Here is an 18,875-nt window from a genome sequence, read left to right as displayed (position 1 = left end):
CATTGTTATAAAATCACTACTTGAAGTTGTTTCATTTTTGTTTATTTACTTACCAGCTTATCATTTTCATTAGGCATTTCAAATACACATCTCAATTTGGAGTCCATTAAGTCATCAGACTTTGCATCCTTCCACTAGGACAATGAAAATAAATTAAATTTTAGCTGCTTTACTTAACAGCTTTTTAGCAAGTCATAATATGCAAACTTTGTCAAATACACATTATTTTACGACTGAATAGGCTTAGAAGTGGGAAATCATGGTTCAAATAATTACTTAGACATGAAGCTCTTAGGCAAATCACTGACCAAGTCTGGGAAGATATTAAGCAAAAAGATGCACAAGTCTTTTGTCTGAGCACACTGGGGTATGCCACTATAAATTTTCATGGTTTAATTAACCATACATTCCCACTATATCCAAATTGGGATGCTATGGTTACTAGGATCTGAAACCATGGTTTGTTCCAGTTCTAGTAAGCATAGGCTTCCAGATGTAACAGGAAAGATAACACACACAGGCATGGGGCTTGTGCACCTCTCTGCTTAATAAACAAAGAAATGATACTATCTCTCAGCCTAATCTTCAGTGCTTTGATAGATATCAAATGGGGGGGAAACTAAAACATGTCATGTTCAAAGATAGTGAAAAAAAATGATTATTTTATTTTTTGTTTGGATCAGGCTATCAGGAAGGAAATTTGATTGGCATATTCCCTGAAAGAAGATATTCCCCCTACTTTCTAGAATTAGAAACTCCGAAGTGGTATTTGCCACAAAATTGATAAACACAAGACTCTTCAGATTATAGATTTTATCAGGGGAAGTGAAACAGCAATCCAATAAATAACCAGTAACAAGGAAAGATGTGCACCACTTTGCAACAGCATTTATGAAATTTAAAGGCAGAAAACAAAGATAAACCTTGCAAATATTACTTCATGGGCTTAGTTCTGCACAACCATCTTATATTCTACTGACATTTTGTCAGAAAAGAAGCACACAGAACGTCCTTGTTACTTAAAACAGTATCATCTTTGAGATCCTGACTGAGAGAACAAGGTCATTTTTTCTTCAAAATAGAAGTGGTAACATTAAGCACACTTTAAAAAAAAGTGTGACCAACATTAATGTCTAATGCATTAAAATGGCTAGTTTATGCAACTAGTTCCAAGTAAGTATTGGTGTAACAACGACTGATGGCAAATACACTTTTTTCCCTGAAGATGAAGAAAGCAGCTCAAGGCTTAGTTCCTAAGTGGAATGTACATTTTGAGGTCTCTCGCAACAGTATTCTTCCAGCTTGTGCCAGCAAAGCAACAGAGGAAGAGAAGTTGGACAGACTCAAAATATATGTTGAACATAATACAAGAACCCTAATGGATAAAATATGGCAAAAGGCAAAAAGTAAGAATTCATCTTGTTAGCTTACAATACTGAAATTAAATCTATTTACTTACCACTGCTTCCATATCTGTAATGTTTGAGGGGGCAAAGATTGTCTGTACCATAAACTTATGTTTACTCTTCTCATTTGGATCATAGTCAAAAGGCTGTAACATCACTGTATAATAGAAAAGTATGAATTACTAGAGGCATGCAACCTACTTTTCCTGTCAATTTCAAAATTTTAAACTCAGCATGAAAGAACTGTGCAATCATTTGGAACAGATAATAAACAAGATCTCTTGCAAGAATCAAGTTCTATCATTTATTGCAAATTTGCCTTTTATAGTTATCTGTTATGCCCTGATATTATGAAAACAAGTTCACTTGCAAAATCAGGATTTTTATTTCCACATAACAACCTGAGCTTCCAAATTTGATGTAAGTATGTAATTAAGTTAAAGCAGACAGAAGTTTGAAACATCTGAAAACGGTGGGAAGAATTTATTAAAGGGCCACCCATTACCACTGTGATGTAAACAAATATTGGGTAAGAGATGCCCAGGACCTTGAATGTTAGCAAAGGAGGACAGAAGAGATCTGCCACACTCCTTCAAACAGGAATGATATGATCACCAGAGAAAGAGTTTGCAGAGAATTCTTCTTGCCCTAATATTTTGCATATATAATTTGGATCCAAAGATACACTCCTTGGATCCAAGCTCTAAAAGAGAAGAGAGTTGAGAGAGTTGACTTCTTCCAGTCTCATCATCAGAGAGAAGGATGGGAGAGACTGGAGGAAGTCATGCATGGGAGCTTGGGAAGCCTACCACGGATGGCACTTTGATCATTTATAGATGATCAATAGATGATCTAGCTCACTGGTCTTTTTCATATGTGTGTCTGCCTCCCAGACAGTATCTCTGTCACTCTCACAGGAGACAGAGGGATGTTGACCAAGAGAAAGAGGTGCTTAATGGAAGAGAGGCAGGCACACATACAGTCAAGGAGCCCTGCTGCAAAGCTGTTCGTGGAGTAAGAGATTGTTCTCTGCATGGGCATTTTGCTGTGTTTCCATGCTGCATGATGAGAAAGGGAGCTCCTTTCTTAGTATGCAAAATGGAAGTCAAGAAAACTTTATGTATTAGTGTGGATGTCTGACTGGAGTCAGTGTATGCATGCTTTGGCCCTGTCCATTTTGGAATTTGCCCTGCTCACTGCTCATATGTGGACCCAGACAACTTTCATTAATAATAATAATAATAATAGTAATAATAGTAATAATAATAATAAAACTTTTATTTGTATCCTGCCCTCGCCGGCCGAGACTGGACTCAGAGCGGCTAACATCAAATATAAACATTGATATAAAATCAAACAGTAATTAAATCACCTCTTAAAAAGAAGTCAGGATAAAATTAAAATCTGAATTAGATGGCTTTCTACAGGATTTGGGTTGGGAACAGTAAATGCTCACCAGGCCCAACAGTGTACGCTGATCTTATATGGGCCATCAAAGGAATGTGGCCGTTAGAGAGGAAAAAGGTTCCACACTGCTAATAAAAGAAAGAAAAACAACCAAACATTTTTACCTGATACAGTTACAGAAGAACCTGGGTCAATAATTCCACTGTTTGGCCTCACACAGTATCGACGAGGTGCTGTAGTCTTCACTTTAAAACATACTTTTCTGTCCGATGGATTTCGTAATTTAAGATTTGTAGTGACTACATCTGTGAAGGGACCTGAAATTGTTAAAGGTTTATGTTTAGTAATTAGTCTATTTGTTAGATGTGATCTCCAAAAACAGGCATCACAAGCAAACCAATGGTCCAAATCAAGACATATCCACAAACCATGTTTAAGAGGTAGTCAATGGTGGCCAGCAAGTTATTATTGTCTTCCATCCTTTCTCCCAATATCTTGCAGTTTAGAAAAGCCTACCAGCAAGTCCCTGCCTCAATTAATACTCTTTTTGTGCTCTGCTCTGCTCAGGCAATGTTTCTCTGGCTGGTTTTTGACAATTCCCTTTTCCTCCTATAGTCCCCATGACACAGCCCATACTATTCAAACCTTTCAGAGGGCAGAGCGGAAAATAAGTTGTAAGAGCAGCCTTCCATTCACGTAGCCATTGGTGCTATGGCAGTGAAAACACCAAAATAAAAATTGGAAATAATTAGAAAAAGGATCCTCTGTGCAATACTGTCCAAAACCTCTCCTGCCTTTGCCTAAACTACTCTGCTATCACAGGAATATGATGTCCAAGCTGATAGGGAAGGAACAATATTGTTTAGGGAATCTGCAACATTTATTCTGGAAAACAACCTCATGGAAGAGAAAGACTGGAAAAGGAACATGCATCACACACACATACCAGAACAGTAGCGGTTTCTGTTCTTCAGAGACCTACTGCTGAACGGCCGAGAATGGTCTCTGAAAAGACAGCATAATTTCCCCCCATTGCAACACTGGGCTGGGAGGTTCGTCTACTTCTAGCTCAGAACTCCAATGTGGAGGAAGAAGCCTTGTAAACCAATTTACAGAGATTGGTGGGCCTCATCTGGCCCATGGCTCAGCACCCTGCACTACGCCAACCTATTTTCATGACTGTCAATAAAAACCAGCAAGGATCCATCCATTTGAATTATTTTATTATTATTATTTTATTTTTTTGAGGCTGGCATCTCACTAACAGCCACAAGGATAAGCCACAGCTGAAAAAGAATGAAAAAGAGAAGGCACGTAAACAGCCAGCGGCAAGCATGCCAATGAGGCAGCAGATAGAGGCAGAGGTCTCAAAGGACAAAAAGAAGGGAACAGTGGCCAAGAAAAGAAACAGTGGAGAAAAATCAGCTGTAAAAAGATGTGTCCTGCTATGACCATATTGCTACAAAAATTCCCATCATTTGGTGGAGATCCTATTAGCTGAAAACAGAACTATATATTTGTGTCATTATGTCATTACATAGATCTATGGTGCACGTGCATTTGAATACTCCCTGCAGCTGGATGATCACTGAGTAGCTAATTACCAAAATAAGCCAAGCATCTTGCATAAAGAGAAAGGTGGAAGAAATTAGAATATTTTAGTTCAGAAAATGGAAGCCAAGATGGAACATAATAAAGCTTGTAAAATCATGATGTGCAAGGAATGAAGAAAAGTATTTCCTCTCTCTGAGCTCTTAGGTTCTTGGGTAGTACAGTGAAATTAACAACTGGTCCAGGACCAATAAAATGAGATATTTATTTAACATATAAATGCACTGGCCAGGAAATTTAAAAAATGAATGACCTGGCAATAGGTTTAACCATAAAAGCCAAAAATGGATCTTTCAACATGGAATATCATGTTACCCTTGCACAAGCGTGTTGGAATTTCTCCTATGTGGCCCCTATTTGGAAAGAAATTATTATTTGACTTTAACCATCTTATCCCAAGAGCTCTCTAAATCCTCTTCAACTTAAAACAAATAAAAAAAACCTGGATCCTCCATACTCAGAGACAACATCTATCTGATTACCAAATTCTAGGGACAAATAGGCCCTCTCTTCTATCACTACCTGTGTGTTTTCCAGGATCATCTTACTGGCTGCTGTTGGTGACAGAGCGCTGGACTACACTGAACCCAAGTCTGATGTAGCAAAACAATTATGATGGAGAACAACTGTCAGATCAGGTGGCATCTTAGTAGCCCTTATGCTACATGCAACCATTATTCTTCTGTAAACAAAATATGAAAAGTAGAAAACAGCTCATGTTTATAACACATACATGCTAGACTGTCAACATGGTATCAAATTAATAGTATCAGTGTATTCCTGAACATATGTCAACTTATGCAAGAGAAATTCTTAGCACAGAAAGCTTTCTAAAAGCTGTTTTGCTCTTAAATGACAGTGAGAGATATTACTTCTATGGAGAAATTAAACAGTGTGAGTGCCTTCAGAATTTTAAGGGAGCAACTTATATTTGGGTATCGTCTTTTCCCCCCTTGAATTTTAAAGGTGCGGCTTATATTCGGGTGTGACTTATATTCGGGCCAATACGGTATATAAATAAAACACAGGTCTTACAGGTGCCACCTGACTAAAAGAAGCCACATCTGACTATACAACCAAAAATGATTGTTAACACCACTAGCCAAGATGGGTTTACATACAATCCCTTTCTAATGTTATTCATCTAGGAACCATTCAAAGCAATTAACAGGATTAGCACTGAACTTCCAGGGGTATCCCCCAGAAGTGAGTAAAAGCAAATCACATGCTGAAAAGGCTCTGCTCCAAAAACAGAATTTGACTGTTATTAACTGTAGAACAAAAAAGAACTTAACTTAAACTGACAGATTTTTCCTTGATGCACAGTTATATTCAAAGTCATTTTCTAAATTTCTATCACAGGGTAAAGTACAAAGAATTATTGTTAGCTGGCCATTGTTAATAATATAAACATTATGAAACTGAAGAAAATTATGCATGCAGCTAAATAATTAGGAGTCTTTTAAAAATAAAAGACTTTAGCTTCAATATAGCCAGAAACTGGTCAACGGACTTATTTCTGAATTACTTCAACAAAATCTCATTACCACCAAGGGCCTTGGTGTGAATGCTTTTTAGAGCACTGCTTGTCGGGCTATGTTTGACTATACTGTAGAGAAACTAGCCTTCACCAGACTGGCTAGAAAATGCATTCAGTATGCTACACTTTTAAAATCAAAGAAGGGTCCTCCTGGTATCGTGCTACATATTGCCAAAGCTAAGGATGAAAGTACAGCACTACAATTTTCCTCTTAACATTTTTTCATAAAGAAATGAATATGTCACATTGCACTTAGTATTGAGACTGAGATCTGAAATTTTAGCTACCTTTTAAGCAGGTATTCTTATGCAGACCTAATCTCTGCTTATCGACTTTACATTTATGTATTACCTAGCATTCATTGATCAGCTTTAAATTAAAGCAGTATATGGATTTTGTACATTCTTTTCTTTCTTCTGTGCTTTTAATTGGTTTTAGTGTTGTTTTTAATAGGGTTACTTATTTAATTGTTAGTATTTATACTGATACTATGTTTCTAGTTGCGTTTGTTGAAATTCAAGCTCTGAGCCGCCTTGGATCCTGTCCCAAAAGAAAGGCAGGATATAATTTATATCAATCCAAAAAATATGAGGGATTGATGTTTTCTTAAACAAAACAAACAAACCCACCTCATTGACTTCCCAAACTACATGATTATTTGAGACTAACAACACAAGACTATGCATGTTTATTCAGAAGTAAATACCTCAGGTACGTATGTACAGGATTCCACCCTGAGACGGCAATCAGAGTAAGTCTTAGTGAACCTTACTTCTAAGTAAACATGTACAAATTGGGTTGCAACTCAATTCTCCCAACCCCATATTTAATGGCCACAGTGCTTTACAACATGTAAGATTCTCATACCAAGGGCTTCCTTAAACCACCCCAGTTCACCCACCCATGGCATAGCAAACTATGTCAGCTGTACAGCCTGTTTCCTGTTCTTGGCACAAATGTCTTCTAGGTAACTGAACTTTTCAATCATACTGTCTATGTTTCCGGTTGTACACTACAGTGCCAAACCAGGAGTGCGAGCAGCTGTTTATGAGGATATAAATGCAACGTGTGCCAATGATGTTCACTATGCTAGTATAAATGTTACGCATATTTCTCCATTAAATGTAACAAAATAGCACAGAATATATTCCATTACCAAAAGGGGCTGCATATTACACCATTTTAAATGGCTTCTAAATTTTATGATATTGGCTTGGATCAAAAATGCCTTTCTGCTACCAGAAATTGGTTGTTTCTGACCTACTGGGAGAGCACTGCATTAGAAAAGTGATTCCCTATCCAAAAAAGTTATTTTACTTGTGCAAGCTCCAGCCCAAGATTTGGCACATGCTCTTTCAAAGACTTTATGACCCATAAAAAGTAGTTCATGCACTACTTATTCAACATGCTTCTCAAACTGCAATGCAAACCCTGATATACCTTAGTACTGTGTGGCAAGTAACCTTCCACTAGTACTTGCACAAGAGTATAATGAATAGCATGTAAACATTTTCTTCTTTAGATAAATCCTAATACAGTGGTGCCTCGCAAGACGAAATTAATCCGTTCCACGAGTCTCTTCGTCTTGCGGTTTTTTCGTCTTGCGAAGCACGGCTATTAGCGGCTTAGCGGCTATTAACGGTTTAGCGGCTTTAAGAAAAAGGAAACAAACTCGCAAGAACTCGCAAGACGTTTCGTCTTGCGAAGCAAGCCCATAGGGAAATTCGTCTTGCGGAACGACTCAAAAAATGCAAAACCCTTTCGTCTATTGAGTTTTTCGTCTTGCGAGGCATTCGTCTTGCGGGGCACCACTGTAAAGTGATTTGGCATTCAGAACAACCCAAGCAAGTTTTGTCTTACCTATAACTAGAGATTTTCTGTGTGGAGCTCCATGTGCGGCTGCCCTTCGGCCTGGTCCAAAAGATCCAGCTAGTGTATAATACAGTGGGCCTACTGCTTGTGGGAGGAGGGCTGACTGTATGTGACATCTCTGCTAAAGCATCTGCACTGGCTGCCCAAATGCTACTGGGCAGGTTCAAGGTTCATACAAAGCCCTGAACAACTAGGGTCCCGGATACCTTAAAGGTCACCTGAGTCCTTATACCCCAGTGAGAATATCCAGAGGAACACTGTTATTTGTTCCTGATGAGAAAACCTTTTCTCTGGCCTTCCCCTTTGAACACTTAGATCCTCTCACCTCTGTCCAGAACTATCCTGTCAAAATCATGCGGCTCTTCCTTCCCTCATGCGATATCATTTCCTCCATAAATACCTCCATTGTCCATGACCTTTAGTCATTCAACTACTATCATCCTCAGCCTGTCCAAAAGTCTTATATTCTTAGAGCAGGGGTATCCAACAAGGTGCCCTCCAAATGCTATTTGACTACAGCTTCCAATAGCCTTAACCAGCATTGCCAATGGGCAGGAATGGTTGAGCTGTATTCTTAACCAATGTTAGAAACTGAAATATGAAAGCTAGAAGCTAAATGGCACCTTAAACCTAGGTTATAGGCACAACAACAGAATGTCTAGGCACACTTTTTAATAACAAGAATACAAAGCTGTAAGTGAATGAACTGCTGCTAGTCCTCATCTGAAGACTGCAAAAAACAAAGCCATGCTTCCCCCGCCCGCCTCCCTGAGGTACCACTTTAGCTAATGGGGCCTCCCGCTGCTGCCACGGCACAATTTCTGTTCTCATCCTGAAGCAAAGTTCTTAACCCGAGGTACTATTTCTGGGTTAGCGGAATCTGTAACCTGAAGCATCTGTATCCCGAGGTACCACTGTATTCTTAAGAGAATCTCTTCTCCAGTCTTCAGAGAATGGTTGGAAGCGGGAAAGCAGAAAAAGGTCCTTCTTTCCTTCCGCTCTGCAGACAAGCCCTGGATTCTCCCTACACATCCTTTCCTTCAGATAAATATATATTTTTTGGCACCACAACTAACACATGTTAAAGGCCTGTACAACTGATGGCAGAGACACCCACCTTGAGTGTCCAGTTCGCAAATCTAAGACTTGCCATATTTTTCCATAAGATGAACCCTAGATATATTGGAAGTCTAGTGGGGAGGAATTTCTCTTCCCACACCCGCAGTGCCAGTTTTAATCTGAAATCTTAGGAGCAGTACTGTACCCAGAGCTCAGAAACTGCTCACTTTTATGAAATTCCCTGTCGCTAAATGTGCCTAGAATAATGGTAGTTTCGAACACTGATCTTAACATCTGGAAGGGCCCATGTTGGCCACCTCATCTAAGAATGATCCCACTTGCTCTCCCTTGCTGGCCCATTTAAGCCCAGAACACCCAAGTGGTGGCACCATTTTCCTTCAAGTTCCTCATCAACGATCACCTATTGCATGAAGCATCTGGCTTAACTCTTTTGTTTGTCTCCCATCCCTCGGTAAGTACCCAAATTTAAGGTTCTTCAGGATTTATCTTGATTATATTACTTAGTAAAGAATCACATGCATTATACATAATAATAATCTGCCAACATATTACCTCATACAAATAGAAATTGGATAACTAAATTTATTTTTGTTGTTAGTTTGCATGTTACATAGAACAGTAACTCATATATTTAAAAGTCATTCTTTCAAATAATACTACTACTACTTGTCCAGCTTTAAATCACTTTGTAAGCAAGGAATAGATAAGAAGAGATAATAAACAGGTACAATAAAATATTTTCTCCTATATGAAGTTATTTAATCGCACTGTTAACAGACTCTTTAAAATTAAAATGATTTTTTCAAAGGAATCTACAACATTCCTTTAAAGTCAACTTACCTTGTCTTCATGTTCAGCACACTAAAAATCACATTAATAATTTAGAGCAGTATACCAACTGAGATAAGCAACTACAGGAAATGCAACATACTGATACTCTAGGATATGATGAACTAAGCAAATAATATTATGTAAGCCCCAGTTAATACACACCCAGCCAAGATCAAACCCATTATACACCTACTGTTTGCAACAAATATGTCAGGCCTTACTTCAACAACCAGCTTGTTATCATTTTAGCAGACCAACAAAAATGAAGGTTCCAAAGCAAACACAGCACAAAAAGTCAGCAGATGGATACTGCAATAAGTTGACTGACAGAAAAAGAACCCCATGCATTCTAAGTCAAAATTATTCCTTCATCAGGAAAAGTTAAGTTACTGATGAGCACATTATTCTTTGTTGTTGTATAGTTAAAATATGGTATGCTGCTTCTAGATACACAGAATTCCCCTCATGAAAGGCTACCTTTGGTCTGAGAGAGGATGGGCTCTTGTCTGTGTCCTATGGAGATTTTTATGCTGCATTCATTAATATTATCAAGGCTTTTGTGCAACAATATAATGGTATGACGTGCTGAGGCGCATTAGACAAATTATTCTGGAATGAAGTACCACCTAAGGTAGTAGAGCATCATGAATCCTTTTATTAGCCTAGATTGACTAACATTTCACAGTATGATCCAGTTGTTCATTAAAGGTAAAGGGACCCCTGACCATTAGGTCCAGTCGTGGCCGACTCTGGGGTTGCGGCGCTCATCTCGCTTCTGGAGAACCAGAGCAGCGCACGGAAACACCGTTTACCTTCCCACCAGAGCGGTACCTATTTATCCACTTGCATTTTGAAGTGCTTTTGAACTGCTAGGTTGGCAGGGGCAGGGACTGAGTGACAGGACCTCACCCCATCGCGGGGATCCGAACCGCCAACCTTCTGATCGGCAAGTCCTAGGCTCTGTGGTTTAACCCACAGCGTTGTTCATTACAGCTCCTTAATTATCAATACATGACATACATGACCCTATATAGTTCATCCAAAAGAATTTCATCCAGTAGAAATCCTAATGACATTGCATTTATTAAACTGCAGTCTGGTGGACAAATATGAGCAACCATTATACAAAAATGAAGAGCATTAATTCCCACCTACCATTCCTTAACTATTCTAGTCATTTACTACTTTCTGGTTAGAAGTTACAAACAATACTGGAGTGATATCATGCTCAACTGACTCAACTCTACTAAAGACGTTTCTGACAAACTCCTCTGCTCCCCAGCATTAAGTAGCCCAAACCATTTGCTTTAACTGGCTTTGTATTCAACCACTGCAGCACAGGTGGCCTCAGAGCTATAACAGGCAGAATTTTTATTCCCAGTTTTATACTTCTGTAACCATACTTCATACTACAACCTCCCTAGAACTTTCTAGCAGTGTTATTAACTGTATTGTCTATACTGTTGTGCTCTATATTGATTTGCAAAGATAAAATATAAATAAAGACTTCCAACTGCTATATAGGAAGCCATACTTTTTTTACAAAATTGTTTTAGTGCTATGATCATTCCATGAGCAGAAGGGTCCTTCCATGGGCAATATGATTCTGTCTGATATAATCCAGTGCATTTTATGTGAAATACTGGTAAGATTTAAGCAATAATTTCTGGAAATAATAGACAATCATCTGAGATTACTAAAACAGTAATTACAGAAATTAGACTCAACAATGAAATGCCATGCATCTTTATTGAGAAGTCTCAGCAATTTCAATGGGACTTGTTTCCTATTAAGAGTGCATAGGATTACAGCCTAAATATCAGTAGCTTTGCTTATGCAAGAAGGCAACCTGTGAAATTAAAGGTGAAATCAATACCCACCTGCCCAACCGCAACTTTAAGAACTGAGTAGAATTTTTCTCCAAGTAAACATGCATTAAGATTGCAAAACTAAAAAGTGTTTTGGACTTAGAATGAATGAAACCAAGTTTGTTTTGGCCAGTGATGTGGGACAGAACATTTTCCAGCACTTTATTTTTCCACTTCATAACTTAATTAACAACAATGCACGGATATAAATGGAAAATATATTAGGCGAACTTGGCAGTTTCAATATTTTTAGCACTGCTTACTAAATACAAGTAAAATGAAGATGCTAAATTAGATCATTCTCTAGCACATCAAAAAAACTTATAGTGAGTTCAGGCCTCACCTGGAGCACCAAAAACAAACAAACAAAAAACTAGTGCGAATTTCCATATGCAAACTAACTTGCATTGGATTTTTTTCTAAAAGACTCTCATCACTGTTTACAGTCCTATAATTCTATTTCTGATCTAATATATTTTGCAGTATATTTCCACCTTAGAATGTACCAACACAGAAGTTTTTGCACCCAGAAAGCCAATTTACTATCTCACTTAATGGACTTCTGAAACAGCAATGCAAATGTCTAATCAATATGAGGGCTGTTTCATATTACATGTATGCAGATCTATTTTAATACTCCACATTAGACATGCAGAAGTCAAATACCAATTTGCCCCAACAGGTATCTTAAAAATTAAATGAAAGATGTGTGTATATGAAACTGTGATGCAAGAAACAGCTATTACATTAGCCAGATCATGAAAATTCTCACTTATTTTCCTTCAGTGTCTTAAGTTTGAGAAAAACATAAACTAAGTTAAAAAAGACATACCGACATATGACAGATACATATTTAAAATGTTCCAACCCTGCCTACATGAAAGACATACCAATGACCAATTTTGGCAACCGATCTTAAAGGCAGAGGGATGGGTTTAATGGTGAGCTATTTTTACTCTTAAGTGCAAGCGTCTCAATTTGCAGTAAGTGTATATCCTTTGCAATACCAGCAGCTATGCAATGGTGAACTATACTTCTGTTATCAGACCAGTTTTAACAATTATCCACCAAGTCTCCAACATTCTGCAGTTTATAGTTAAGCCTAAAGTATTCTACAGCCTCTGTGCTCTATTTGCAGAGATTTCCAAAAATGCTTAAACCTTTTGATGCACCAATACAATATTACAAAATATGTCATCATGACTTCACCATGGTGAAATTCCATCAGTAACTAAACTACCTGTACAGTGGTGCCTCGCAAGACGAAATTAATCCGTTCCGCGAGTCTCTTCGTCTTGCGGTTTTTTCGTCTTGCGAAGCACGGCTATTAGCGGCTATTAACGGTTTAGCAGCTTTAAGAAAAAGGAAACAAACTCGCAAGAACTCGCAAGACGTTTCGTCTTGCGAAGCAAGCCCATAGGGAAATTCGTCTTGCGGAACGACTCAAAAAACGCAAAACCCTTTCGTCTAGCGAGTTTTTCGTCTTGCGAGGCATTCGTCTTGCAGGGCACCACTGTACTTGAAATGTAATAACTAAGCATGAAATGTTGTTCTTTAATATGGGCAGTGTTAACAATGGCTAGTGTAAACTTGTAACCAACAGAGAATAGTTATGTGTGGCACCTTAAATCCACTGGGTGAAATACAATTATTTAACCTGCTTGTGTAATGGAACTTCTGGTTTCTCTTTTCCAGTGTGAGAAACTCACGATATATAAGCTAATCGCCAAATGGCACCTTAAGCCAAGGTTGTGGTCACCACAACAGAATGTCTAGACACCATTTTTTAACACTGAAATTTATTTTTATTATTATGATTTTTCCTTTCATTTCTATACTGCTTTATATTTTAAAGATATAATGTGTTTACAGCACATTAAAACATCAAATAAAACAATCCAGAATAAAACAAATGCAAACTTCAAGGAAAATATTTCAGATTCTTCCGTAAGTGACATTTTGCTTTCCCCCGTTTGTTTATTTATTTACCTACTTAATTAATATAGCTGCCCCACAACTGAAGTAATCTAGGAAGCCAGTGTGGTGTAGTGGTTAGAATATTAGACTAGGACCTGGGAGGCCAGGGTTCAAATCTCCACTCAGTCATGAAGCTCACTGGGTGACCTTGGGCCTGTCACCACCTCTTAACCTACCTCACAGGGTCGCTGAGGTAGGGAGGGAGGAGGAGGGAGGAAGTGAACCATGTACTCCTTGGAGAAAAAGGTGGGATATAAATGCAGTAAACAAGCTCTTCTGCTTACCTGCTTAAGAAAGCTGGAGAAGCCAGCCAGATGGAGATCTGCATGTGGTCACAACTGGACTCATGCCAGTAGCAAAACACAACGGACTAATTTCTAACACTGCTCTTCTCTAACCTCCATCTGCCCCCCAGATTTGTTTCAAGGGGTCCCCCAGAAAGGGAAGCCCCATTACACGAGTGGACACCCATTCAAGCTACAATGGATCTCCCCCTTAAGGATATAGCACATAGTTACAATAAGGTGTCTTCTATTGGGTCAAGCTATTGGCCACCTAGCCAAGTATTTCAGCAGGCAATTCATTTCCAAGGCAGACATCTCTTTCAGCCCTACTATATGATAAAATTTATATCGGATATCTGAGGGATTTAACATCGCTATTCATGATTGAGGCCCATCTATTTCAACTTTAACTTAACCACATGCAGTTATGCACTAAACATCATCCATTGTTATTAAGAATGTTTCATCATTACTGGATTTAAGAGACTTTTTATTAAGAAACACCTTTTTTTTTTTTACAAAGGAAACATTTTAAAATAAATTTTATGGCAATGCAATAAGCTATTAACTCGAAATCAATGTGTCCTGACCAGAGAAAGACAGCCTGGCACTGACTGCTCAACTGTAACTTTTAAGAACGTAAAATAGTAATTTTGAACTTATATTTGAAATACTTTTGTCTTGTTTACCACTTAAGCACACTTGCATTATCAGCAACATACAAAGGCAATGAAAGTGACCCATTTGTTTGTACTACTCAAACGGTGAACTGAAGCAAAATCTTTTATTTTGAATTATGATGTAAAGAGTTCTAGCCTGTTTCAGCATAATATTACAATTTTTAAAAAGTGTTTATATTATAAGCTTTTCTGGGGTTTAAATATAGATCCAGTGTAACTACTACCCTTATTCTAAATATGTTAATGCCAATGCATTGTCAGCAATGTCAAAACATCTTTGGAACTGTGTCATAAACTTTCAATTATTTTGTATTATCACAATTCTTGGTGTAACTTTAAACATTTTTTTACAAGCTGCAGTATGTCTAAAAGTCAGGTTATCATAACTACTGAAATTATGTTGATTCCTGTAGCACTTACATCCTGATCTGAAACATTTGCACTGAATTGTCTGCCTGCAATATCAGCATAAGGTCACATTTGTGATATTGCACTGGCACAGCACTCCATATATTCTGTCCTAAGCCTTTATTTGCTAGGGAAACCTGTTTTAAGATTGTGGCAGAAATCCAGTTTATCAGAGCTCTGGATGAGAATGTGTCCAGATCCTTCTGTATTCTGAAACAAACTGAAATCCCATTACTTAATTGTTTCAATACATTTGGCAACGACAACCATTTTACTTATATGGTAAAGGTAAAGGATCCCTGGATGGTTAAATCCAGTCAAAGGCGACTATGGGTTGCGGTGCTCATGTCACTTTCAGGCCAAGTGAGCTGGCGTTTGTAAATATTTGTATATTTACTTATACAAATGTCTATATATGCCAGTGAGACTCAAGGGCAAGACTCAATAGGCCTACACTTGGTTTACATGCACTGTACATTACCACATTGTGGTTGCTACTCTAAGCAAACTTGCTTAGAAGTTTTATCAGAGTAAACAGGCTTACAAGTATATTCATTTCAGATTTAAATTTAACTGAGGCAACAGTACTAAACACACTAACTTGAATTCAGGACAACTTACTTTTGAATAAACAGGATAGTCCAGCATACCAAGGGTAAGGTACATCTATGTATTCTACCTAGCTAAGGACTGTACACCTTCAGCTTTGCCATCCAAGTTGTTGTTTTTTAAGCTGAAAATGCCATTGACTGGGCTTTATACAAACAAAGCAAATGTTCTTCTTTTAAGTTACTTTTGAGTTGTGTTCAGGTACTGCAATGAAACCACTATCTGGTTTTATGCTACAGATTATTCTAAAAATGCAAACATGATATCAGGCATTTTAAAAAAGTGATTTAAAAAGTAGCATGCCTCCCAACAGGTAGATGCTTCAAAAATTCCTCTGAAGTAAACCTTAACTGATTCAACTAGATGACTTCCCTAGGTAATGCAAGAACCAAAGCTGAAGGCCTGCTGCAGACCCATGTATACTTACCTGGGAGTAAATCTAATAAAGCTTACTGGGAATTACTTCTGAGTAAACACACATCAGCTCAAGCTGTATGTCACACAAACTTTCAATGGCCAGATTCCATAAGAATTCCACAGATGTTTCCACAACATTCTATCTTACTCTTCATCCCACCTCCACCACAAAAAACCTCATAATAAGTAACTTTTATCAATTAAGTCTAAATTTTTACATTTCCATATCTTCCTCCTGAACACATTATCTGTAAATTTCACAAAAAAAATAGTGAGATTCCCAAGCAATGAGTTTAGCTTGAGGTTTTAAACTAAAATTGATTTATGATTGTCAAGTTGCAACGGAGCTTGAAGATTCTGAAATGCTATTTAAAATATAAAAAATAAAATAAATAAATAAAATTATAAAATGCTACCTGAATTCACAACTTCCTTCTTTGAGCAACAATATTACATTATCACCCCAAGTGTCCAAAAAACTAACACTAATATGTCATTTTAACTGCCTGCTCCCCTAAACTCCCATTAATCAACCTTTGAATATTACAAACTTGCTCAAAATGATATATTTTTCAGTTAGAGTTACAATCTAGCTCAAGGTAGGTTATAGTATTACTATAGTCCTCCCTATACCTAACTCAGTAACTTAAGTAATATTAATTCCTCTTATAAGCGGACAACTGAGACCTAGATTGTGATGTTTCTAAAGCCATCCATTCAACCTAGTGCTAATCAGAGACAGAGTACAATTTTACGACTAACAGAATATGTTTACTGTGTTTTGGCAATTACCCTCCAAGAATCTTGACTCTTTTCCGAATGGCATTACAATTTCATCACCATCTATATCACTGCTATAATGGGGGATAACTAAAAAAAAAATTACATTCTGTATATATCGCATTAGAAACATTCTGCAAATAAGAACACACCGAATACCGAAGCAACAAATACTCAAAGCACAGAAACTTATCCTGTACTTTGTACACGATTCTTATATTCGATGCACGGTCTCAGGAAACACACCTGCGGGGCGGGGGGAGGGGAAGCTTTTATTTCTGCCAACAACAACAACAAAAACGTGTCGTTCACTAAACCCAAGGTGTCCAATATCAAGAGTGTCGTTGCTATGGAAAACGCCCATTACTGAGCTTCTTACATGACACGTCAGAGGGCGTTGGTGCAAGATACCACCACTCGACTACAGGTATATCAGAATGGAAGAATCGAGGTGGCAACGAAATCGGGGGAAGGGAAGGCGCCGCCTGGAAATGTAGGAAACGTGCAGAGTTTTCCCCTCCCCCATCTTATACAAGGGCTGCCCAGCCGCATCTTGAGCCTCTCGTGGAAACACGGGTGGCGCGAAAGCCGTCCCCGCACTCCTCTCACAGCGGCGAGCGGGTGGCCGGCCAAGAGCAGATTTGGCCCAAGCAGGGCCTGGTCCAGGCTGCGCTGCGGAAGAGGAGCCCGGGGAGGGGCGGAGGAGCTGGCAGCGCCTAAGGCCGGCTCCGCAGACTCGCCAGGCCAGCTTCCCGCTCTCGCCCTCCGCCGGCGGATGGAGCCGTAATTGGGGCCGGCCAAGCCGGCTGCTCAGGATGACGCGGGGAGGTCGGGGAAGCGGGGGAGGGAAGAGAGGCTCCCGCCTCAGCACCGCACACCGACGGCGAACCGGGGCGGGAGAAGACAGGAGGAGAGAGCAAGATGGCGACGGCGACGCCTCGTCCCGTCCCTCCCGATTCAAACCTCCCACCCGAATCTCCGCGGAAGGAGGGCGGCTGGGCCAGGCCTTCTTGCCGCCCGCTCCGCTCTCCTCCCCACACATCTCTCAGCCCCACCGCCAAACACGGCGCCGGGCGGGGGAGGAAAGAGTTGCCTTTCCCCGTCCACCCTTTTGGGTATCGCCGCCGCCGCCGCCCTCCCCCACCCATTGGGAAGGATTCCTGCTCCTCCGCCCGCTCTCTCTCTCGTACCTTTGAATTTGAGGTCGGTGGGCGGATCGAGGACCAGGATCTGTTCGTGCTTGGAGAGAGCCCCGGCGGCCGCCATCGCTGCTCCCTCGCTCGCTCAGTCCGGGAGGAGGAGGCGGAGGAGAGGGTGGGTGGGTAGGTAAAGGGAGGACACTCCGGTCGGGGAGGGAGGGAGGGAGGGAGGAAGGAGAGAAGGGAAGGGACGCCGACCGAGGAGTAGCAGTCGTAGCAGCAGCAGCAGCAGCGCCCGCCGCCTCCTCCTTGCTCCCTCTAGAGGCGCGCGCGGACAGAGAAGCGCGCGCGCCGCCTTCCTTCCTCCTCTCTCTCTCTCTCCCTCACACACAAACTCTCTCTCTCTCTCTCCGCCGCCGCCTCAGCTTTCTTCTTGCCCGCTTTCCTTTCCCCCTTCTTCTCCCGTTAAGGACTTGGCTCGCTCTGTGAGGAACCCCCGCGCGGCTGCCCAGCGCACTGCGATCGACGCCGACGACGGCACGGGGGCGAGGGCAGCGGCCGCCTCAAGCTCTGGCACCCGCACGTCAGCCTATGGGGAGAAAGGCAGGCAGGCAGGCCCGTGCGCGCGCGCGCACGCACGGCCACGCGCGAAGACACATAACACCAACGCCGCTTCAAGTCTCCGCCTGCTCGTCCCTCTCCCCCCCCCGCCCCCTGGTCGGTTGACAGGTCTGGTCGCTAGACGCGGGCCTCCTCCTCCTCTCACGTGGCCGGGAAGGGTGGGAAGCTGTCACGCGCGCCCTGAAGGCGCCACGGGTTTGGGTTTTTGGCAGTCAGGAAGGAATTCTCCCCTCCGGAGGAGGTGGGTGGGGGGATACTGTGTGGTACTCGGGGCAAACCGGAAGGAGAAAATGACACCAAAGGGTTAAAGCATCGGGAGTCTCCAACAGCGGAAAAGGAGGCGGG

The 18,875-nt window shown here is 40.4% G+C and overlaps 1 protein-coding gene across 2 annotated transcripts in view; it reads right to left on the bottom strand.

The window, feature by feature from the left end:
* VAPA (VAMP associated protein A) overlaps nucleotides 1-18,579 on the bottom strand; it is a 34,021-nt gene extending 15,442 nt beyond the window's left edge. Inside the window, exons 1-4 of one of the 2 annotated variants that reach the window (XM_081014275.1) lie at nucleotides 17,961-18,579; nucleotides 2,978-3,130; nucleotides 1,460-1,563; nucleotides 54-134 (exon numbers count right to left, since the gene is read on the bottom strand). In XM_081014275.1, the coding sequence (XP_080870401.1) occupies nucleotides 54-134; nucleotides 1,460-1,563; nucleotides 2,978-3,130; nucleotides 17,961-18,036 (414 nt within the window). In that variant the 5' untranslated portion in view covers nucleotides 18,037-18,579. The remainder of the gene's footprint in view (nucleotides 1-53; nucleotides 135-1,459; nucleotides 1,564-2,977; nucleotides 3,131-17,960) is intronic. The other variant, XM_081014276.1, reaches the window with a different exon arrangement.
* Nucleotides 18,580-18,875: the final 296 nt, after the last annotated feature.

The sequence above is a fragment of the Podarcis pityusensis genome (assembly GCF_964106645.2).
Source record: "Podarcis pityusensis genome assembly, chromosome: 7".
NCBI lineage: Eukaryota > Metazoa > Chordata > Lepidosauria > Squamata > Lacertidae > Podarcis > Podarcis pityusensis.
The sequence above is the reverse complement of the archived record's forward strand: the minus strand, read 5'-3'. Positions and strand labels throughout refer to the sequence as shown.